We start from the raw sequence: 25,663 nt of genomic DNA, 5'->3' as shown, positions 1-25,663 counted from the left end.
ACAATACATTTCTGTTGCTTAAGCCACTGGTCTGTTGCACTTTATTATGGCAGCCCGAGCTGACTAATACAGGCTGAAAAAATGAAGAGTCAACCAAAAAAAAAAAAAGACGGAAAGGGCAATTCGTATTAGCCTGGGGCTCAGTATTATCCAGAGGAGGGACCGATGTTCATCCCATAGGGGGAATAAGAAACAGAAAGACAGGGTTCAGAGTCGAAAGCTTTACACAGCTTACCTCATTTTATTGCACTTCGAAGATATTGTGCTTCTTTAAAAACTGAAGGTAAGACCCTCCTCCAACCAAAAGGTTACAATTTGCTTTATTGTGATACTTGCTTAACTGAGGTGGTGTGGAGCTGAACCTGAAATATCTTTGATATATGCCTGTACTTCCTGCTGCCTCTCACAGGCTGGCTTCATTGGTTTGTTTGCGTTGTTTGGCACTGCCAGGGTGTTTAATGTATTCAACAAAAATAGATTCAAGTACAAGCACATTTTAAATGCTTTCTTGATTTTCTGTGCTACTGTGCCCCATATATCTTCCATGTGTAACACAGTATATCCTTAATAATGTTTTGGTTTCTGGAATAAAGCATTACTAACTAAATTCACAATTGATATAAAATTAAGTGGGGGTGATAAGTGTCTTGGAAAATGGAATAAAATGTAGAATGTGCTAGGCAAGTTAGAAAAGTGAATGCATAAAACAGTACATTTCAAATAGGATTAAATATAGAGAAATTCATTTGGGGAGGAAGAAACTTTCCAAATACACAAATGTAAAATGAATGAGGTCTGATCTTTTCTAAATATGTTAGGGAGCCATAAGGAACCACAGGCTAACTCTCCACATGGTGCAGGGGAGAAAGTGAATATAACTCTAGGAGGTCGAGCAAAGGTTGAGCAGAGGAGGACGAGACTTTCCTCCCTCCTTGCACTGGCTAGCATTTTCCTGAGTATTCTGTACCTTATAATAGCTTGGAGAGAAATTAAATCAGTGGTCCTCAAGATTTAGCATTTGGCAGATTTGCCTGGAAAGGCTGTTAAAACACATATCACTGGGCCCCACCTCCAGAGTGTCTGATGCAGTTAGATGTAAGGTGGGGCACAAGCAGCTGTGTTTCTAAAAGGTGATGCTGATGCTGTGGGTTGGGAGAGTACACAAGATTTTGGAAGAAGCTTCTCTTAGAAAAAGGATAAAGAAAGTGGATTTATTATGTTTAGACAAAAAAGCCAGAACTCATATTTAATAAGAACCTTCAATAATTAGGAGGACATAATGAATGCTTGAGTGTTGTTGAGTTTATTCTACTGTGGACAGGACAAGAGTGCAGGTGTTAGATTTGTTGAGAGATTCAGGGTTGACATCAAAATAATCTAACTTGAGAAATTGTGAGGACCTGGAAGATGATATCTAGGGGAGATTTTAGTTATCTTTGTGGAAAGTTTGAATGACCAAAGAGGTAGTTATCCTTCTGGCAGGGTTTAGGACACTTACTGGGTCATCCTTCCAGCTCTCACACAACTCTGAAACAGCTCTTTAACCCAAGTAGGATGAAAAACCCCAAATGTAAGGCTCCATTTCAGACACCACTTGTCTATGGAGAGGTCAGTATGGAAGAAGCTCCAAAGGTCTCAAGAAGGAGTTGAAAACAACATTGTTCCTGCCAGGCTGGAAGGTGTGAGGAAGTAAGGAGAGCAGAATGAGAGCAGGATTCAGGGTTGATGCTCAGACACAGGCAGGGGAGGCCAAGGCAGTACTCAAACAAGCGTGGGACACACAACCAGGGCTCATCATGGACAATGACAGGATGAGAATCAGATTTTAGTGCAGAACAGAAAACGAGGGATTAAATATAGTTGAGATGATAAGGAGGGGGAATGTGGCAAGATGAAGGAATTGATATTCAAAAAAGAGATAACTAGAGAAAACAGTACTGCCTACAAGCACTAACTTGGAACATACTGGAAAATGACAAAAGAAAAAGAAAACTGCATAAGGGCCTGAGCTTGTGCATGGCTCTGGGATGCTGGTACTCTGAACAGAGAAACAATATAATCTGGCAGCAATTAAATTGAACTCAACTGACTGAGCATTCACCATGGGCTGGGTCCTGAACAGGCTGTCATTCTGGTTCCTGCCTTTCTGGAGCAGACTCTTAATGACAGTACGGTTTGAAGGACATGAATGGAGCATTGGAAAAGCAGAGATGAAGGAGCAATACAGTGAAGCTTTATCAAAGAGGCATTCTGGACAGAGGGACAGTGAGAGGAGTTTTCCAGAGAAGGTGGGAAAGGCATTTCAGGCCAGTGGCACAGAATATGTAGGGAGCTTGGGAGTGAGGCCAGAGAGATGAGATTCCCAGATGTGTGGCTAGAATGTCAAAGGGCTATTTTGTATTTGGGTCACTGACATATATTTCATCCTTCTAGGAATACCCCTACACTATTTTAGATACTTTGTGGGTGAAAATGTCTCATTTATGTCACATTTTTGTTGTCAACCACTGATTCAGGCAAGGGTTGGGGAGGGAAGTTGACTTTTAAAAACAGATAAGCAAGAACATTTTTGTATTTAGTTAAAAAAAATGGATAGATTTGGGTAATCATATGGCATTTTAGAGAGCTAATTTAAATAAACCACCTTCCTTTGGCTTCCTATTAGCACTAAGATTACTTTTTGAAGAAAAATTGAGTGCTTTCAAGGATGGCACTCTCCAAGTATTATATCTACGGTATTTAATTTTTGAAAAATTTCAAAGCTCTGATTTTACAAAGTGTAACATTTACCTGTTCAAATATTTCTAGCTCCTTAATGACACTAAAAACTTCCACTAACTTTTGTTGAGATTTAGTCAAAGGAAGAATAATATATATAAAAAGAATAATATATACAAAAATAATATCTGTGCTATTTAATTCACAATCACAGTACAGCAAGGGCAAATGAGGGTGTTTGGGGCACTCTAACTTTGGGAGTGAGAGTTCACCATAATCCACAGTAGCTGCAAAATGCCTGGAAGAAACAAAAGTTTACTTTGGAGCTCCATCAAATTTTTATATTAAATATATATTTTTTCATATTCTGAAAACTCTAGTTATTGTCAATGATCTAGCATTTGTTGTAAATTATGTGAAAAAATAAATTGAGAAACTTCTCTATTGCATGATAGAAATCCTTTATTTTTTAGTGGTCATTTATATTATATTTTTTCAATGTATAGGGTGATAGTTACAGAAAAATTGAAGACTCCTATCCTTATATCTCCAGCTTTGAGCTTTTTACTTTTGGGTTCTAGGCATTTTATGATCTGCGATCCTCAGAATCTCAGCTTCCATAAATGGGACTCAGACTTGTGAATCTCCTGTCAATTTACACAACTTGTTAACTTTACTACATGTTACAAGGTGTTCCAACCAGAGCCGTTGCCAAAAAATAGCAATAGCAATAGCAATAGCGATGGTGATGGAGATGGAGATGGCAAGGGCAAGAGCAAGAGCAAGAGCAAGAGCAATTTACTCATCTATTTCAACCATTTGCCAACCATTTCTGACTAAGTTCACTATTCGTTCCCTTGATCTTTCTGGGACTAGGATAGATCACTAGCACATGCCTTGAACAAAAGGGACAGGCCTGTCAGTGCCTGCTGTAACTTGGGGATTCGGGAAGGTTCGTACGTCAGTGTTTTCAGTTGTGCTCATGTGTTCCTTTAGCATGCACATACACGAGAGATGCATATAGGTACACCTGCGAGGAGTGTCTGCAGGTACTGGTTGCGACTGACATGAGTTGGATTTGCAAGGCACACCCCCAAGAGGCTGGCTGTTCCTTCCCAGTTGCTATATCTCCAGTTCTATAGCCAAGAGGATGGTGGTGGTGGTTAGACCACAGAGGACCAGATGTTCCCATGGTAATGAGGTTTCATTCTAGGGGACAACAGGTGTGGTATGAAAAAGCTCCTGAGGTACATCTCTGCTCATGAGAGAATTTGGAAATGGATTAATTGATGTCTATTGTGGGAAAGGAGTTGAAGAATGGCACTCATTTGTCATTTCTTAGTTAGATCCTTTTCCTGGATAAAAACTGTACCACCTCAAATCTAGACATGTAATTTAATGTAACAGCAATACTCTATCATCCAAACACACTCCTTTGAAATTCAAGGTGAAAGTGAGAGTTGCTTTATATTAAATATTGATGATTTCTAATTACTTCATCACATTTTTGGCAATTTACAGCTTGGCTTTGCTGACAGAAATAGTTTTTAGCATATTATATGAAAAGATGTTGAACTCTTCATCCACCCCCACCCTCCGCTGAGATAATTTTGAATCTGAGATAGAACTAGGGCTTAAAAAGCCAATGAAAGACAAAGAATCTTGCCTTATTTAGGGAACTATTTAGAAGGTAGAGAATGCAATGGAATCTTGTAATTAGTAAAAGAAATAAACCAGCTGAGAGATGGTGGCTGGGAAGAGTATAAAAGTCCTTAGTGATATATTTTGTAGGGACTGCTCCACTGCCTGGGACAAAGCTGGGGAAGAGCATGGCTGGGAAGTGGAAGGAGTAAGACAGAGGTCTTTATCTCTGGAAAGTGTGTTCACACCTGGGTTTGTTTTTCCTCGTGTTGACCCCCTCACTGGAGGAGGTCCCCTTGCTGGACAGTCTCATATATCCCCTTACTACTCTTTCATGGCACTTATTGCAGATCTTAGGTATATATTTGTGTGAATCTTTGATGAATGTCCAGCTCCCTCACTAGATTGTAAACTTCATGAAGGAAGGGCTCATGGTATCTGTCTTGCCCACCAGCCTAGCTTGCGGGTATAATCAATGTCTGACAAATAGTAGATAGCTGATAACTATTTATATTAAACAGATTTTAAAAAATTTATTGAACAAGAAAATGGATTTTCCAAGCACAGCATTTGAGTGCCAACAAGAATGGGCTGTTTTCATGTTTGGCTCAGGAGCAAAATGGCTGAGGTCTCTGGCAGTACGCTTCCATTTTTGTTGCTGATGAATGATGTATCAGTGCTTTCTTCTTCCCTTTTCCTTTGTATTTATTTTCTTGCTAAATCCTTTATATTATACAGTTTCCCAACACCTCATAAAGCTCTATACTCAGTCATACACTCACTGTTGGTCTCCACTTTCCTCTTCATCACCTTTTCTTTGTTGGTGCACCCTCCCTCTGTAAATCCAGGCCTTAGTCTTGCCCATCTTTTGCTTCTTACCTTACTCAGTTACTTGTTTAAAATGTTTTCAACAGAGATGATCCAGACTTTAAGATGTTACAACAAAGAAATAGAGGAAATCATGTCTCTCCATTGTTTACCTAGTTTCATCTCTGCAGCACTTGACACTATTGTCCACTTCCTACTTTTTAAAACTCTTGGATGCTAGATCACCACACTCTGGGTTTCTCTCCAACTAATCCAACCATTTATTCTCTCTTGCTTTTCCTCTGATATTTTCCAAGATGACTCCTTTGTCTTCCTTCTTTTCCATGTTCATGATTCTCTGGGTGTCTTGTTTTTAGCTACAAGGTATGTGCTCATGACTCTCAGATCCTGTCCTAAAGCTCTACTACAGTTCCAGACCCTTAGTTTCAACTATCTAGTGCCTGCTCTCATGAATTTCTATTTGTGTTTTGCTATAGTCTCCTAAATAGTTTGTTTACAATAGACGTTTCACCACTTCAGTTCAACCACTATATGCTACCTGAGTTCTTCTCTTGAAAAATAAAGCTAAGCATGTCATCTCCTTTTAAATACCTCTTATAGACTCCCAGGACTTCAGGGTAAATCACCATCACTATCCTCATTACTATATAAGTGCATACTGTATGCCAGGCATAGTTTTAACCATTCTGTAAGCATATTAAATATTTTACAATTGAATCCTCACAAACGACCTGTGAGGTAGGTACTAGTTACTTCATTTTAAAGATGAAGTAACTGGGGAATGAAGATGATGCATGACGTGTTCAAGATCACACAGAGACCAAGTCCATCTTCTTCAGTTTAGTTACAAAGCTCTATGCTCCACTTTTTTTCACATTCCCTTACTTTGTGTCTGCTGTTCCTATTGGCAGGAATGTTGTAAACCCAATCATTTACCTAGTTAATTTTGGCTCATTCATTAAGACTTAGTCCCCAAACCGCTTTCTCTGTGAGTACACAAAACTCTCTGGACAAAGTTGGTCACTCTAATCTCTGTGATGATACTAAACTTTGTGCACATCTGTCCTGTCACAGGACATGTAGGAAGTGTTCCATTGATATTTGAATTAAAAAAAATGAACTGGATTGTCAGGGTTTGAAAGAAATTTAACCAAGTGGAGCATCTTATTTTATATTTCCTAATTTGTAGGCATCAGTCTCAGCAGCACCAAGATGGGATCTCTAGGTGTTTAATAATATTTTTCATTTACAGTTAAGGTATAAGTGGTTTTAGTTTATTCTTGATCCCCTTTAAAATTAGCTGAAAATTAAGTATCATAGTGTAGGTAAATAACAACACATCCTCATTTTAGACTACTGTCTCTGTTCATAATTTAGTACATTTATATTTTATATTCGAAAGCTATTTAGTTCTCACTTATAGATGCTAAGAATGAAAAATAAAGCTACTTGCCTGTTTATAAATATTGATATGTTAGGACTAGTGAAATTAAATATTTTAAAATTTAAACATTACTTTTCAGTGATTGTGAGTGAACCGAAGGGCAGTAAGAAGAGGTATTCAGGTAGCCATGGCTGCCTGGACATGGAGACTTACCTGCTGGCCGGGCTTGATGGGTGAGAGTGTGATGCCCTGGGTGTTGATCACTGGCAGGATCTGGTTCCCAATAACTGTGGCTATGATCTGGCCCTGGGCATTTGTCAGGAGCTGGGGGGTGATCGGCTGTACTTGAAGGCCCTGTGTGCTGCTCGCTGCCTGGCTCGATGGCCCTGGATTTGGCATCAGAGGAATGGTCCCAATAATCTGCAAGAGAAAGGCAGAGAGGTGAGATTTCAGGCTCTGTTTAGGGTCTGCACCTGCACCTGAAGTTCACTCTTCCTGGTCTCTGTAGGAGGCTCCTTGAGAGCTGGTTAAAGATCTGTGAATGGACCTGCAGATGCAGGTGTGGAAGTAAGTGGCAGAGGATGAGCATCTGAAGGACATAAAGGCACATATAGATTGAGGGGATAAAACATTTAAAAATAAAGCCAAGCATCAGCGATGGCAGAAACATGTGATTTCTGCCAGGGCAACACAGACATCTGCTTTGTCTGAAAATTACATAGAAGACAGACTTCTCTTGGCACACACGGCCCTCATCCAGCAGGGGAGCTTCATCCGGTCCCCATAGTGGCCCCTCAGACATGACGTCCCTGACATTCTTTCCTCAGCCTCAGTTCCCAGGTGATTGCTCCTACCCTCCTTCCTTTGTCAACATTCTGCTCTTCTTTCAAAGTCACAGGTCAGCTCCTGGATTAGGTCCTCAACACCCTGTGCTCATGGCTGAGAGCCCAGGTTCTGGAGTCAGGGAGACTGTTAGACACAAATTTAATCTGTAAAAAATGAAAATTTGATCTATGTTTCCAATGTTACAGACTCTCCTGAGGGAGTTGTGAAACTCGAGACTGGAGGCTTTCCCTTCCATACACCACGGGATAGTTAAGCAGCTCTTCTCTGCTGGTTGTCTTCTGGGGCCACCTTCCAGAAGAGCACCATGGCGATGTGGCCTGGGGGACCACCAAGACATATTAATAATGCTTTCTCAAGAAGTGATCTCATGTCATTTCATATTCTTACAACAGCTCTGAGAAGTGGGCATTAGTCCCGCCCTTCTTAGTAGGTAAGACAAAGGTGACTCTGTGGTGATGTGATGGAAAAATCTGTATCCGATGAATAGAACCGAAGCTGGAGTCCAGGTCTGGCTGACCCCAGTGCTTGCTTTTCCATTATGTTATCTGGCTCCCACTATATGGATAATATTGGAGGGTACCAGCTCTTAGAAAAAGCATTGCATTCTGTCTGCAACTTTCCACCAGACAATAAGTTACTTGTGGACTGAGTTTATACATAAAGGATTCTGATTTCTAACCCCACAGTATCCCTAACAGGCTTTTAAACATAATTTCTCAATAAATGTATTTTAAATGAATGACTTCTAGACTCAGCTGTCACTGGGATTCCAGATGCAATTGGGACCACAGAAGAACCACAAGACCACACCATTCAGTGACAAAGATCATGAAAGGGAAACTGCCCATTCCTTCCCCCTCTTCCTTTAGTCATTGCTTCCACAACAAAAGCCCCCGTGGGATGGCACTAATGGAGGGGCTGTGCGAATATCAAGTATCAATGGCAGTTGTCAATGGCTGCTGATAAAGGTCAAGTAATCACTGTGAGAGTGGTCAGCAGCCCCTTAGGGAGTCTGCAGCTCCTCAGTCTCACTGAGCAAGCCTGCAATGTCCGTCTTGCAGCATCAGCAATGAGTATGTCTCATCAGTGCCAGCAAGGTCAGGAGGAGTCCACATCAATAGATCAGAGCACATAAGTACTTTATTGATGACTGCTCTTGCATTAAGCAGCTTAGTATCCAAAGGCTCTTCCTATGACCCTACGTCCTATGTCCCACACCTGTGTTGGATACTTTCCCTCTTCACACTTGCAGTGTGAACTATATAACACCTCTCTCTACATTTGCATTGTAAACTGTATAATCTTCCTTTCTACAATGCACTATGATGACTTGGTGGCTGACCCATTCACTCTGGCTCCCCCATGTTGTAGGCCCGAGAAGCTGTACTCCGTCTGATTGGCCAGAGTTGAAAGCTGGGTTCATTGAGGTGGCGGGGTTGTGGGTTCTATTTTAGGCAGGATGTCAGCTCCTTTAGGAGCCATGTGAGTAAGTAGCCTGGGAGAAGGCTTCAGAGTGAGGCACAGCACTTGACAGCAATAGAACACACCGTGATGCAGAGAGAGGTAATCTCCTCTGAGAAGATTGACACAAGTCTGTGCTCACCTTGTGTAATGAGATCCTCTGTCTGCTTTCTGTGTGGCAAGAAAAAAGGTGAATGTAAATGACTCATCAGCCTCTTCTCTACATGCAGCCTCTCCTCCGCATCCTGCACTGTGACATTATTAAAACATGGTGCCACTTAGGTTCTTCCTCACCTGCTTCTCTCTTCTTTCTTAGGCTCTCACATCACTTACTGATGGAAGGACAGTGCTAGTGTTGGAGCCAGAGGGATCTGGAATGGCATGACTGAAGGAACCCTTTAATAAGGAGAGAGTTTGCCTTTGGGGTGAGGGCAGGGTTAGGGACCATTCCAATCTGGAAGCTGTCTGAGAGGTTATGCATTTCTTATTTATGTTCCCTTTTCAGGGGAGCTGGGATCACCATCTCAGCATGTCAAAACCTTGGCAGTGCATTGTGGGGAATTTTCTAATATTCCTCGATGTATTACAACATGCTGATTTTAATTTGCTCCCGTTCATTGGAGGATAGAGATGAGTGTACACTGCTGTCTGAAAATTCTCTGATGTGCCTATTTCATTTAGACTGGTTTCTATTCCTCTCAGCACTTCCATACATCTCACCAAAATGCTTTCTCAGACTCTGATTTCAAAGATTGGAAACAAAAAACAAGAGAAGCAGAGGCAGTCAATGTGTGTGGCCCTTGGCACTTGTAGAAAGTTGAGTTTTACATGCAGAAATGACATTTTGAATTAAAGGCTTTTGATATTCAAGGGAAGTATTTATATCTACACATATTTCAACCACATCAAGAAATTAAAATTGAATTTTGACATTAGAGAAACTCTGACTTGAGGGCAAAGATAGAAAGAGGATGCTTTTGAGGCACTTACAGTCCTTCGACTAGCTTTTGGAGTTTGAGTTTCTGGTTTCCAGAGCTAAGGATTTACTGATAAGAGAAGTCAGTGGAAGCACATGTCACTGAGCAAAAATGGCCACTAGGCTGTAACTCTAACTCAAGGGATTAACTACACAAGATGAATTTCAGCTCTGCTAAGATGCTGAGGACTCTCACAGAGCAGCCTAGTACCTTCAGACTATTCTCTATATAAGACATGGTGTTATGTACCATGGGGGACACCAGAAGATACTATTGGGGCAGGGGAGGGGAGTGATAAAACAGGTACATGGCATGCAAAGATTCTAACAATTCAATAGAGAAATACTATGCACCAAACAATAGGCAAGGATTATTTGATAAACATCTTTATACCCACATGGTGGGTACTCAAAAGAATATTGCGAACGAATGAGTTATTTCAGAGAAAGAAAGGCAGGGATGGGTAGGGAATACTTCACAGAAGAAATGGGGGCAGAAAAGGGTCTTGGAGGTTGGGTGGGATTTGGCATGGCAGAGAAACCATTCCAAACAAGATTATATGCTGGAGATGAGAAACATGGATGCAAAAGATGTTGGAGACAGTAGAGGAAGGACAGGTCAGTCTGGAAGGGCCAACTTTTATCCAGGCAAAGGATTTTGATGAATGGTTTCTGAGGGGGGGGTTTGGGGAAGAGTGCTGAAATGGAGCTATTTTAGGTGTAAATGTGACAGTATGGTGAGAAATTACAAACCAGGAGCTCAGTTGTTAGGATGCTACTGTACTGTAGCTGCCCAATTGTGAAGCAAATGCCTCAATGAATCCTTGACATAGAAGTTGCTTGATTGGTTCACTTCCACCTCATTTCAAAAAGCATGGCTTACTTTATGCCTAGGTCACAACATTAGAAATTTTTGAGTAAGGTTATTGTTCCATCAATTCCACAACAAATAGCTCTGGAACCATTTGCAATGATTCTGTATGTCTTTGAGCCCAACTCTAACAGTAATGATTCATTTCTGGTGAATGATTTAATCAGGCCAAGGCCCATACTGGTATTGTAATGATAATTTGTGACCTAAAGAGTTCCAGCCTCTCTGACAGGGGACTTATTTGGTTGTTGCTGTTCATGTTTTCCCGTCTGTTTCCTTAGAGTAGTTAAGAGCATAAACTACCACTGAGAATAAAGTCCCAGTTGCAAAAGCAACTAAAAAAAATCTTTAAATGACTATTAGTGTTCATTAGTACACATATTCCTATTTCCGTAAGAGTTTGGGAGGTTTACACATAAATTTGACTATCATTAATGCAGCAGCAATTATAATTTTAGCTACTGTAAAGATTATCTTGCAATTGTAGCAAGCCTCAGTGATTCAAGGCCACATAAGTCCTTTAGGTCACCAGGTTATCATTACAATGCCCTTATGGATCTCAGTCTAGTTGAAGTATTCAGTAGGGATGAATTATGACGATGGAGAGTATTGTGTGTTGAATTTATTCATTGCCAACATGTAGGTGTTATCAATAGCAGTTGAGGGTGGTATCACAGAAGCCAAGGGCATCCAGACAAGTTGTCTGATAGTCCACATGTCGTAATAGTCTATGACATGCAGTTAAACTCTGCTACAGAGAGCGTGATTGCAGATGTCAAATTGACAAGTAATTTTGTTGCACACATCTTTAAGAAAAAGAAACCCGCCAATGCTGTAAATTGGTGACTTCCTCAGGTCTTTCAATCCATCAGTAGAGACAATTCTTTGCCAAATATTTGTGTTACCTCAGCACTTTTTGGTCAAGAGGCTTTTGTTAACACTAGCATCACTCTGTCCATTCTTGAAAAAAGAATTTATAGCATTTGAGAACCAAGGAGCTGGTGGTGAGTGATCGCCAGAATAGAAACAGCCAATCACCTTCCCCGTCTTTTCTGGTCTGGCTGCAGCAACTCTTTGCGCTTCCTCCAAGGGATGATTTTATCTTCCTTATGTAATACAATCATTTTAGTCTCATTGTGCTGTTAGAGTTAAGGTTAAACTCACTTAGAATTATTTTGGCAGCTCTGACGTTATTGATTCTAGGAAGAGTAAGAAAATGCAATTATTTTCTAAACAAAATTCATTTTTGCAAGATGCAATCTAGTACCTTCTTCCATTTAGCTATGTCCAAGATGGAGAGCAAGAGAAATGTGAATATTAAGAGGGCCCTAAAATAGAGTATCTGAACTAAAGAATAGTAAAGGCATGGAGGTAAGCAGATAAAGGAGTTCAGTTAGAGGAAGACACTCAAATAAGGACAAATAGATTTAATTTTTCAGGTAAAACCAATCAGTTGGCCATGGCTTCCCTGAGATCTGAAGGTTCCAGAGATCAGGAAGAAACAGTGTCATGACTAATTGACAATGTCTAGTGTGGCTGTGGGCAGCGGAAATGGCAGCGTGCCTGAAGGTGGCATAATTGAAGTCAAGGATATGAGACAAATTATCTCAGCCCAACTTGAAGGAAGTTGATGAAACACATTTTCTTAATGAGTAATTGTGAGGAAGAACTTTATAAAGTATACATTTTCATGATTATATTATGGGTATCAATAGGTACTCTGCCCCTGGAAATACCTACCTATTTAACTGTCAGTTAGAATTAGGATCCCTTCTGGGTGCTCTATATTTGGTTTCAACTTTAGAAACACACAGACAAGAGTGAAGAATTAGAGGGGTCATAATCTTTAAAATGTCACTTTTAGTCACATTATGAAAGATACTTTGCACAAAAACTAATGTTGTAAAAATAGAAATAACAGAAATAAAAACAATCCTCTCCCCTAAAAGCTATTAAAAAGTCATTAAAGGTAATTCTTCTTCATAGAGTTTAAGATATACATGGAAAGGGGAAAATGTTCTTCACTGGCTAGCATCAAGCTCAAGATTTGCCTATAGGAGATTATGAGAGAATTACTTCACCTCTTAGAACCTCAGTCTACTCATCTACAAAGTGGAAATAATAATGCCCGCTTCATAAGGTTATTGTGAGGACTAAATAAGATAATGTATGCAATGCACTCAACACCATGCTTTAATAATAAAACAGGTGTTCAATAAATGTTTATTTATGACTTAATTTTGCTTACATGCTTTGTGGCAACTCCTAGGTTTTTGCACTAAGTTGCAAGAGATCTTTTGAATTTTTCTGAATGTTACAATTTCACCAAGAAAATATTTTGTCTTGAGGAACAGAAAACAGTAGTTTATAATGGAAAATAATGAACTCTTCCTTGTCTTGTAAAAAAATACTAAGGTGGAAGTTTCCACAGAGGCACCAAGATTTAGTAGGTGCTGCATTCTGAAAGAGGGATAAGACCTTTGTGCTGAATAGTCAGAGGTGGTTTCTGTAAACCGGTCAGACAGTCTGGAACTCATTCCTCACAGTGAGGGTAGACATAGAGAAGTTTTGAAACTCTGTGTCTTCTTCACTCTCAGGCATGGGGCATGGGAGGCTTTCTCTTCTCCTAGAAGTTAATGAAAGTGATTGATTTAATAGTGTTCCCTCGAATTTGGGACACCCACCATGAGAAATCTATGGGTGAGAGCCTGAGACTTTTGAGCTGAGAAGGGAAGAGAGAAAAAGACAGGGAAAAGAAGGAGAAGGAGAAGAGTAAAAGGAAGAGGATGAGGAAAAAGGAAAGGAGAGAGAGAGAGAACGATACTCATGGCCACTAGCTACATTTCACTGACAGCAGAGTGAGGATGCGTGAGTGTTTCCCTGGACTCCATACCGTGAGCCTAAACCATTTACAATCCTATCTGTCCCAGGGGACCTGCTGGCATATGGGCACTGTGGCAGTATCACAGGACCTTGAGAGTGGACCTGGAGAAACCAAGCCCTGAGAGGGGAGTAGGCAGCAGGAAGGAAACACGTTGCCCATAGTGGTATGCATCAGAAAGGTCCCAGTTGGGCCTTGAAAGACATCATGAAAATGTCGGTAAGAGTTTGTTTGAGCTGTCTACTGGCCCAGATTGCAAAAGCTGTCTTATAGCAGTTCAGCAAGCTGGTCCGATTCTTATACCCATCTGTTCTCTTACCACCTCAACCTGACCTGTCAGAAACAAGGTTAGCAAGTTGAGGAAATGAGAATCAGTCCAATAGGGAAAGACGGTGGGACCTGGCAACACTTTCCTACAGTAGCAGGCAGAAGGAGGAGGCTCAGCTGGGGCCACAAGTGGTAGGGTGGGATGTTTGTTAGGTTGGCAGTTTTCATTGTTGTCAGGGAACTGGACGTCTTATTTGCAGTTTAAAGTGATCATAAACAATTGTAGTCCCTAAGAGTGTCTAAGAAAAGTCATGGGCCAAGATGTCGCACTTTTATATAGGGGGAGGGGGAGGGGTTGAAAGGGACAGTGGGAGGCTTTGATAATTATATCCCCAAGTACCACTTCTGTCCTCTTTCTCCACTTGTATAAGAAGGGATTTTATAGTCATAAATTTATAGACAAAGAAATTCAAACTTGTAATTCTCTCCCAGTCTCCCACCTCCTCTAGTTATCTTACCATTTTATGTGTGAGGGGGTCAGGCGTGACGGTAATGTACTCTTTTTATTTTTTAAAGTAATTTTAACATTTGAGGCCTATAATTAAGTAGTTTGTATAAATTAAACATGACTTATTCATGAATATTAGTGACTATTTTCTAAGCCATTGCTCTTCACAATTTTAAAACCAAGTAAAACCAGGGACTGCCTTTACATTTATTAAGGTCAATAACACCAAAAAAGAAGATTCTATGGGTTGTGCTGTCAAGACTTTGTTAAGTAAGAATGCTTGAAAAGTAGAGGAGAAAGAAAGGTGAGAGGGGGACATGGGAGAAAAGAGAGGACAAAATTTAACAATATACCAGAAGTAGAGAAATTAAAATTGTGAGTGGAATATACATTTTCCTCTAACTATAAAGTCAGTTTATTTCTGAGAAGTAGTTGCTACTATTTATAGTGCTGATTGTTGAAGTTTCAGTCAACTTAAAAATGGATGCTATTCAAAATGCCTTATTTTCTAAAGTCCTTCTGCAGCTTTTGAAAATCTGAAAATTATAACAGGGAAAGCCAGTGCCCACCACAGGAGAAAATAGTGGCAATACCTAAGAAAAGAGTTGGAATGAATTTTGACATGGCCTTTTGGTAATTATGTTAGCAAGATTATTTTCATTAGTAATCAGCAATACTCATGTACAATAAAGATGTGCTTTTATGGGTCTCCCCTTTTATCTTTAATCAAACACAAGACTATCTCCAAATCCCAAACTCACTACTGACTGTTGTCTTTTGTTTGTTTAATTATTGAGAAAGAAGAAATCTGCTGTGTATGCCTTTGTTTTCCAATTATAGATGACGAGATTGGGTGAAAGGATTCTACTAGATTCTGATGACGTAAGAGAGGATGAATGATGTCAATTCCAAATGTAGTTTATAGGAATGATCTGCTTGTGGAGTGTGGTCTGAACCCTATATGCAGACCACTAGCAGCAAACATCATGGAAGAAGCTCCACATCTCAAGGGCTGACCAGCCTCCCAGAGAAGAGTCAAGTCCATTGATATGATGGTCATTCTTACTGGACCTGAATCTTTCTCAAATCCTTTGGCAAAACGAAGTTAGTAGCTGCAATCACGTCCTTAATTGTTGACAGTTCCTACTACAATAATACTACAAGCAAATCTGGCACACTATAAATTCTAAAGGCAAATTAAAAATGTTTTTTATTTTATTTTAAGACTCACCATAATATCTATTCTCACATATTTTACTGTAGTTGTGAGATTTACTGTTTACTCTTTTGTTTGGATTCCCATCCAAGTGCTAAGAAACATTAACACAATAAAAGTGTTGATCTAGAGTATGATTATTAATTAAAAGATGATCTAGAGTATGATTATTAATTAAAAGATTAAATTTATACAAGATGATATTACATTGAGATGAGAATTACTGAAGAGTCATTGTAACTACCTGCATGGCTTATTCTGGAGTGACTCATGGGGTCAATATCCAGGAAATCGATTCTTTTCTTGAACTTAGTATTGGTGCCCACTATCAACACAAGTTTAAAAATTATTTCTGAATTCTAGATATACTATACTGAAAAGCATATTGGCAAGCTCTGGATTCTTGATTATTCAGTTTTCCCTCTATTGCTCTGCTTTTTTTTGTACTTAAATAGAAGGTAGGATGAAGAAGACAAAAGAGAGGAGAATCACTTTTGCACAATGTTAGCCTAAGATTTGGTTAGGCATGATATTGGAATCAAAGATTTATTGGCTTCATCTGTGACAGGGGAGAAATACTCTATGATACAAGGTAGGTTCTTCCAGTAAAGATCAAATAAGAAAGACTTTCAGCATGACATGTGATTCTCCCTGAGACAGACAGAAAAGTGGGATTTGGAGATACCCTTTGAGAAATGGACAAAGACCTGTCTGCTTTGTTCCTTATCTAAGTCTTCCCTTTAGAAATGTATTACCTATTTATTAAAATGTACTGAAAAGCTTTGATTATATGAGTTTAGTTGTTTATACAAATATTAATACTTTATATATCAAAAGTACCCTATATGGGTAGATAATTCAGATATATTTGGAGTAGGGGCGGTGGATTGAAGTAAATGCAGATAATTCTAGCAAATGAATAAGAACCTCTTCAAGTATGGAAAAGCCAGGAAATTGTTGGAATCTTTCTGCTTTATTCTAAATGTCTTCAAAATTAAGAGTGTTGTTTTATTCATGCATTGATTCATGCACAAATTGCTCACTCACATATTTACTCACTCACCCACCTATTCACTCAGTAAATCCTTTCTGGGGCTTGCTGTGTGCCCAGCACTGGGCCATACCATACTGCCCAGGTTTCCATGTAGAAGACTGGGAAATTAGTCATCTGAATTCATAAAGATCTTTTCTTTTGGATTAATAAGAGTGTTCTGCAAATCTTGTCATCTATGGCAGCAGTAACCCCCAGTGAAGAAGAAAGTCTACACTTCCAGTAGTCAGAACAGTCAAGAGGGCAACAGTTTACATAAAGCTAAAACCCCTGTTCTTGGCAAGAGTCCTGTCTGCTCTTTTATCCTCCTGGGAAACTGTTGCTATTGTCAATGACTTGAGGTGATCTCCTGTGATTCCTCCTTTTAGAGATTGTTTACATGCTCAGATTTGTTATTGGGCTGCTGAATTCACCCTTCATCGAAACAGGTTCTTTTCTCCTGAAAAATAGTAGTTTCTAAAAATCTTTGAAGAGGTCTAATATTATTGAAATTTGATTTCTGCATTCCATTTATTAAGTACCCACTATGTGCCAGAAACTATTCTGGATTTGGAGAGTCTGAAAAATATCTGTTGATCCTAACTTCTGTTTTGCAATCACTTTGATTATAAAAAAGAAGATGGCTAAAATGCTTTAAAAAGTCAGATAGCAAGGAGGGCGGGTTACTTTATGTGGGCAGGTGGGAAGTAAATTCACTGGGAACTTCTGGTTCCCAAGAACATAAGTCGAAACTGCTGGGTTCCTGCTGGACAGCAGAAATGACAGGGACACATTGGGGAATGCCCTTCAGTTTACATGGAACAGTGTTCCTCCTCAGAGACCATACCACAATCTTAATAACCTTTGCCATCTTGATTCCACATGAATTCATCACGTGGTAAACAAGGGCTTAGTTCCATCATCCTCTCGCATAGCTCTCCCTTCATCTATAAATCTATTAATTTATATAATATTAATGTTATAATTTTATTATAATTTTTCTATCTATAAAATCCCAGTTGGAATAAAAACAAATATATATTTCAATCAAGGGCAAGTGTGGCATCTCATACTAAAGCAAATTTCGTCTAGCCATTGTGACCTTAGTTTCAATTTGTAGCTTCTCACTATTTTCAATGGGAGGAAATGGAAATGTTTGCAAATATGATCTAATGCTTCAATTCCCAACTGTCTTCAGAAGTTTTACATTTTCATTATAATATTCATTATATTTGTCCAGTAGGATAAAGACCAGAAAACAAAAACAGATTCTTAAGTATGAACTGGAAACATTTCATCATCTCTTTCTTTTTCCTCAATGACTACAAATTAAACTATGAATAATTTTCACTTTCTTTGCAGCTGGCAACACTGTAGAATTGCTAAAAAATAACTACATTTTTTTTCTTTGAAAGGAAACCACTACTGTGATGAAGCCATAATTTTGCAGAAAGACCAACTTTATAAGGCTTTACATGGCTTTGCTTACAACTTTTAAGTTTTAATGCCAACAGAAAATACCTAGAATTTGGGGAAGTATTTCTACTTTTGCCTGCTGATGCCAGATTAAATGACTAAAGCAGATTAAAGTTATTTATTGCTTGGGAGAATATCTTTTAGTTTAACTCATCTTTGGTCCTTAAAAGCTTTGGTAAACATTCCTAAATGAAGCCCTAAGTCTATGAATCATTTATTTTATATGTCTTCCCAAATGCAAGAAAAAGAGCTATGGCAATCAGAGAAAATAGCCTAAATCAGGAACCTAAATCAGTGACCTCCAATATTCCAAATTCTTTGGAGCAATGGGATTTGGTGAAGAAAATGTTTAGCAATTGTTAAAGAAAGTGCTGTATGCATTTTACATCACCTAGTGTTATGAGCGCATTCAGGCTGTAAAGCCGAATTTAAATTGGTATAAACAGCAAAACAAAAAAGGTGGGCAGTGAAGGCATTCTAAGTGTCATTAAAGATGCATCTGTTTATCACCACCTAGTTTCATGAGTACAAGATGATTCATATGCTTTTGGTGAAGAGAATATTGTTGTGGCAAAATGAAATGTATTTTGATACTTGCATGCAATATTTATCTATCTGTTCAATCAGAAAAAGTTGTTCCTATCATTCTAACATATATTACTTTTTCAGTTTCCTCTTAGTAATGTTTTCTTAATATTCTTTAGGGTGAGATAATGGAATTTTTCAACAAAGACCATAACTCAGTAGAATTATGTTGATTAATTTTTCTCATAAAATTGTATCCACATTTTCATAGTTGATCAATCTGGAGTCTTCCTAACTATCAGGTGGGGTTTGATAGATCTAGGCAAAGAAGGCCACTGCATCTTTCCAGTTGTAGTTTCTCACAATTTTCTGTTTTCTACTTTAAATGTCCCTCAAATATATATATGTTTAAGTACTACTCTGGTACTTCAAATTCGGTCCTAGAAAAATGTATTTTATCATTACTACTGCACTACTAATGTAGTAATTTTTCTACTGTGCTGCTCTAACCTGAATAATTTACAATTTATGCCATGTTATGAACTTTGGAACTTTTTATTTCAAAGGCTATTTCTGAAGTGCAGACTTATCAGGAATAAGTTTCAGTCTTGCCAGATTAAATCATTCACAAGCTATATATACATATTGTCAAATAATGTAGGTATTGGTATAGTGATTCTTACACTGAAGAAAAATTGAGATAATTACTCGCAAAACTATAAACTTAATCTATATCTCAGTGTTAAGAAATAATCTGTTTACCTTCTCTAAACTATTTGGGACATTTCTAGTAATGTTTGTGGTAATAGATTTGGTTTCTGACAACAATAAATTTTTAGCACTTTTCTGCTTCATCTAGGTTCCAGACTGCAGAAACAACTCTAGATGAGCAGAACTATCCATATTAATTCTATTTCTACTATCTTATCTCCTTTTAAAATATTTTTAAATGTATATGATTTTGTGGTCTCAAAAATCAAAATAAGTTCTCAGAATCCTGAGTGGCATGCCATGTCAATCCGTTATGTGTTTATCTAAGTAATTGTAGGTCACCATTTAAATGTAAATAATTTACTTTTTCCTAAGGATATTATCCTTTATATTTAAAAAACCCAAATAGTTCTTTTATAAAGCAATGATACTGAGAACGCTTTCATTTTTAACTTGCAATTAAGTCCTCAAATTCCATGTGAATTTAAAACCTATCTTTGTTTTTCTAGTTGTACATATTACTGATCTCCTTTTGATTACCTGGGTTAGCTTGCTAACCTCATCTGCAGATTTATGGAAGGCAGATGGAAATGTTTTTATTCTAAAGCATCAGGGGGACCAACAGTAGTTAAATGAACTTAGCAGGTAATGTGGCCCTGTGGCCACATTTTGTGATAAGGAAAAGTGATGTTATTGTGTCTAGCAGCCACATGGCCATGTTGAGTGGCAAGTTAGACATCACTAGCCTTCTGCTGCTGATAATCTGAAGAAAATAACATCGTCAGTTTACCCTGTTACTAATAGGTGTAAGCAGCAGACTCAAAATCATCACACTGGTCCTCTCGATGGGTTTCAAGGTGAGAGAGGCAGGACTTGTATGGTATTCTCTGTGTGTCAGGAGCTATGCCAAGCATTTAACACCCTTTATTACCTTTATTTCTTACAACAACCTTAAAATGTTAGTAGCTTAAAAAATTGAAAAATGTTTAATAAAAAACAAGTGCCATTTTCATCAGATATGGTAATGCAGGATGGCATCATGCTTACAAGCATTTCCACATAAAATTTCAATATCTTAAGTAAATCCTATTTTAGACCAGCCACTCTGGATTACATGTGTATGGATGAGGAATGACTACTATATGGCAGGCACGGTATTAGGTACGTAAATACATCATGCTCAAAGCGGCTCCATTAAGAGGAAAATTGGGCTTTGAAGTAGCCAGATAAGGGCTCAAATCTAGACTCTATCACTTACTTACTAACTGTGTGGCCCTGGGAAGCTGGTTAGCTCTTCCAAGCCTCTGTTTCCTCAGCTGTAAATTAGAGATAATAATCCAAGATTATTGTGAGAACAAAATGAAATGATGAATTTATGCAAAATGCTTATCAGATAGTATATGAGTTTATATGAAATTCAGTCCATAGATTTTATTACTCTGTTTATGCTCCTTATGTGCCAGGTGCCATTCTAGCCATTTGGGATACATCAGCAAAGAAAAAGAAAAAATTAAATTATTGTTGGAACAAGCAATTAAGAGCAATCTCTGATATCAGACAAAACTGATTTGAACACCAGCATTTCCAGCTGGGTGATCTTGGAAGTTTCTTAATCTGTGCAATGTGCATAAACCATCTTCTGTGGTTGTGGTGAAGATGAAATGAAATAATGCACTCTTTGGCAGGTAGAAAGTGCTCAATAAATGACAGCTATTTGCTAATTTTATTATTGTTAGTACTAATCCTCCTAACAACCTTGAGAGGAACGCATTGTTGTCATTGCATAGAAGAGAAAACTGCAGCTGAGACTGGGTACCTTGCCTGGGGTTGCAGAGCTGCTTGGGGATGGCATCTGATTCGAAAGCCTATGTTTTATACCCAGGGCTGCCTTCAGTGTGAGCACATGGAAACTTGTACTGTCTACCTCTGTTAGTCTGACAAGAGTGAATTTTTGTGAATATCTATTGGCAAGTGTCAGGTCTAAGAAGTGTGTAATTTTTTTTTCCTTTGCGTGTTTATGTGTTGCTTGGTTTATGCCATTTGCTTATAAGTTTAAAGCCGTATTGCATCTCGACTTTGTTGTCATATTCTGAACTCTCCAGTTTATGACATCATCTCAGGATCTACCTATATTGTTATTTTTACAAGGTGGAAAGGGGTAGTTAATGAGATGAACAGCAATTTGGAGCAATGTCCTATGTCTAATGAATTACATTCAATTACATCGTGCAAAGGCATACTTCTGTACACTGAACCTGAGGCTGGCTCCTCTCACTGTTCTAAGTTGTGACTTTTCTATTCCTACCTATCTATGATCTATTTCTCATTTCTCTTATCGTCCGATGAGTTGATATAATGCCTACATCTTAGGAAGAATGCATCATGTCAACAACTCGTAGGCCAACAAGAAAGTTGGGTGCATTATTTGGCATATTGTACAGTGAACATTTATTTGGAAGTTGAATGCATTTTATATCTAAATTTAATGTTTCCCCCACTCTGATAATGCTCTGCTTGATCATAAAATTCATTTGTGGAAAAGATGGATGTTCTAGGGATAGTAACTCAAAGTTAAGAATTTCCTCTCTTTCCACATTCCCTGACTCAAATTAAGTTTAATTTTCATTTTCTATTTGGAAAAACTGAGAAATAAATAGCTTCTACTTCAATCTCTGACTTTTTATTAGAAACTAAATACTAAAAAGAGAGCCATCATCGACAGCCAAGTACACAGTTTTTGTGATACTAACTTTAGGCTATTAAGGCTATTTATCAAATAAATAACATATTTCCTCAATTATAAGACCCCCCACTTTTTTACATTTGTAGTATTTGTGAAATTAAGCTGCCCCTAAAGATTGACATATTTGTTTAATGCAGTAGTATTTTCTCCCATTCCAAAAAGCTGTTATTAAATTGGTGGTGTAACTTAAAATCAGTGGTTTCTTACACTCAATGCAGTAATAGATATTTCTCTTTTTCTTAGAGGGGTAGCTTTCAAAGCGAAGGATCTAGAATTGTCTGGGGCCTTGCCACTTTGCGAGTTTAATTAACTCTAAAATTATTTTGCCGTATGATACTATAAGAAGCCCAAGAAGATTCCAGTGAATCTCACTTCAGAGAGCCCCATACAAAGCACTCACTGTACACTTCTTTCCTTCTGGATAAGGTGCCTTGCTGGAAGTTGCTGACCTGCCACCTCGAGGATGATTTTCTCTGGCAAGATGAAGTTGAGACCTGAGGTCAACTTTTCAAGATTATCTCCTTGCTTTGGAGATTTCCAAGAATCTGCCTCTCTAGTTCCCTTGATTAGCAAAAATAATAATTGTAAAAACATTGAATAAAACATTCTACATTTATTTTAGCAAGGTTTACAACTCTCCCTATTTTTAAGTATGTGTGTTTATATATACCTTCAAGAGAAATCTGTAAGGTTGATAGGGCAAGAATTATAGTTTCTGTTAGCAGATGGAAAAAGAAAGATTTTGGAGTCTGTGACACATCTATGGAGCATGGAGAAAATGAACCTAGGTCTTTGAACACCAGACAATGAGGGTGGGAAAAGAGGATGAATGTGAACTTTGGGCTTAGATCTCAGTTCTGCCACTTACTGAAGGTGCCATTCCTGGGAGCCCACTTAACTCTTCAAATTCTGGCATTCTAAGAGTTTGCTAATCTGCACAGCTGGGATAATCACATCTACAGGCTACAGATAATCAAAACTGTATAACAGGATCACAGATGATAGCAGCCCCATGGTGAAGGCTCAGTACATGGGAGATATTATTATTTCCATTATTCTTTTTTAGAAATCAGCCTGAAGGAACATTCAGCTGAAACCTAGTGCTGGTCTAGGAAATAGGGTGGTTAAAGAGCACTGCACACTGAAATGAGCCACATGAATGTTAAAGAGTGATATTATTTTGTCACAAGTGTGCACTAATTAAAATGTAAACTGTGCTAGTGAAACAAAGATCCAAATAGTCAGACTAGCTTTGAAGGAGCTGTCTGTAAATGGTGTGTTTTAACTTAGTACTTGTCTATAATGCTAGCTGTCAGTTAGGTTGCCTCATCAGTTAATTGGCCCTTCTCTTATTCTTTATCTGGAAAGGATGTGACCACAGTTTTGATCCAGGAACCTACGCAAGAATATATTATTTCCCTATTCCAAGGAAAATGAAATACTCATGGGTGAAGAATTTTTAAAAATGCAATGACCAGAAAAAAATGTGACAGCACAATAATCCAAAGTTCTGCTTTAGATGAGAGAGGCCTTTGTTCTCTCTGTCTCAATTCTCAAGGGCAATCTCCCAAACTAGATTTTTTATTGTTTTTGCCCATCCCTTTAATTGTAAATGACAGGTGGCACTGTTGAGGGTAGAAAGAAAGATTTCAGGGGGTGCTTTATTTTCAGTTCTTCAAGTTGGTGGACTGTTTGGGCTGATGACACTAATAGGGTTAATTCTTTCGAGTCAGAAGTTGGAGAGATAAGAAGGGAGCAGGAGCGGGAGGCAGAGGGGACCTTTGGCAAGGTAGGGAAAGTCTGGACTGAACAATTCCTTATCATAATGAGAGACAGAGCTGCACTTCTGCTGGTGGCGCAGACCGGTCTGAGACCTGATTACGTCCCTCTTGTCAGCAGCTGAGCCATGACAGTAGCAAAGCCTCGCAACAAATCCATCTCCCGCGTAATTACTGCGGAGCCATGGAGGGCCATCAGGGCTCATTAACGCTCTTTACCATCAAGGGCGTCCCACTCCTCAGATCCATGAGGGCGGGAGAGCCAGGAGCGTTTTACTCCGCCCCCCCCCCCCACTCCCCCTTTACCTCCTCCCAGTCCCTGCTGGTGACAAAGCCCTAAGGAGAGCATTGCCGCTGGGCCTCGGGTCAGGGTATTCATCTGCCCTAGGTGTTCACATTACAATCCTGGGCGCTTTTCCGAGAGGCATGACATTCCTTCTAGCCACAAATCTTCTATGCAGTTGCGTGCACTCAAACGGCCCCATGGAAATCACCGCCAGGCCCGGTTGCCAAGCGGAGCCTGACTGGAGGAAATACTTCCTGCAGTATTTCCTAACATGTTCTCTGCGGCCCTAAATTCTATGGCATGTTAGGGAAAAGTGGGATTAAAATGAGAGGGTGTGTGGCGTGTCAGCTGGGAGATGTGGCCATCCTGCCCAGCCCCATCAACATTCATCAGTTTATGAGTGGCCGCCAAGGGACACGCGTCCTCCAGTGCCCGGCCAGGAATGCGCACGCGACAGGGCGACAAGGGGACTCAGTGCGGGCGCCTCCCCGCGTCTTTCCCGGGAACCCTCGTTTGTGCAGCGGCTCCAGGGACTCATTCCCTCTCTTCCCCTGCTCACACTTAGGGAAACATCACTTTAATGCAATGGCCTCTCCTGCAATGAGGAAATAAAGCTCTCAATTGGGCTCAAAGGGGAAATTTGATATGTTAGTAGAAAGACTGAGGCTGTTTATTGTTATTGTTTTATCGTTATTACTCGAATGAAGCCAGAGTAAAATTCTTATAATATTACAGAACCCTACGAACATATATTTCCCAGTCTCTAGTAAGAGCTGATTTAACAAATGTTATTCTGTTAAAAAATGTCATTTCACTATATTTCACTGAATGTGACTGAATTTTTACACCTTTTAAAACTTCATATGATATTTGCAAATGAGAAAATAAAATATTTTGTTGGACAGTTTTGGGTTTTGGTTTAGAAAACAAACCCATTGATTCAACATATTACATAAATAAATTGCTCTATTTAGAATATTCGAGAGGAAATAGATACCAACACTGAATTTTTAGCTGCCTATGCCAAAATTTCAACAAAAGGTGTTTGATTCTTATTTATGCAAAATGTCTTAACAATATATTCTATTTTGTATTAAAATGATATTCTGTACATATGATTTTGTAGCCTGAAAATCAATATTTTGTAGTAAAAATGGAAAACTTGCATGAAAGGATCATCAATTTTATTATAGTAATTGCCTTAGGAAGGGAAGGAGAGAAATGGGAGAAGGGGATGTTAAGGTCTTAACTGTACCAGTAATGTTTTATTTCTTTTAAAAATAAGGGAACTGAAACATATGGAAAAATGTTAACATCTAGGTGGTTGAACGAAGATGTCTTTTGTATTCATTTTTTTGAAAAAAATTATTTTTTATTTTCTCCATTCATTTAACTAATTTCATTATTGCAATGAAGAGTATATGTGAAACACCCTAAATTCCTGATCGGTTAGCTGGTTATGTCTAATGCTCTAGTCACATGGTCAAGGTTATCCATTTTATTTCCTTTACACAGGG

The 25,663-nt window shown here is 38.8% G+C and overlaps 1 protein-coding gene across 1 annotated transcript in view; it reads right to left on the bottom strand.

Moving 5' to 3' along the window:
- POU6F2 (POU class 6 homeobox 2) overlaps positions 1 to 25,663 on the bottom strand; it is a 451,279-nt gene that overhangs the window by 21,012 nt on the left and 404,604 nt on the right. Inside the window, exon 7 of the mRNA XM_036231030.1 lies at positions 6,785 to 6,991. Coding sequence (XP_036086923.1) covers positions 6,785 to 6,991 — 207 coding nt within the window. The remainder of the gene's footprint in view (positions 1 to 6,784; positions 6,992 to 25,663) is intronic.

Source organism: Rousettus aegyptiacus, unplaced genomic scaffold (assembly GCF_014176215.1).
Source record: "Rousettus aegyptiacus isolate mRouAeg1 unplaced genomic scaffold, mRouAeg1.p scaffold_m13_p_13, whole genome shotgun sequence".
NCBI lineage: Eukaryota > Metazoa > Chordata > Mammalia > Chiroptera > Pteropodidae > Rousettus > Rousettus aegyptiacus.
The sequence above is the reverse complement of the archived record's forward strand: the minus strand, read 5'-3'. Positions and strand labels throughout refer to the sequence as shown.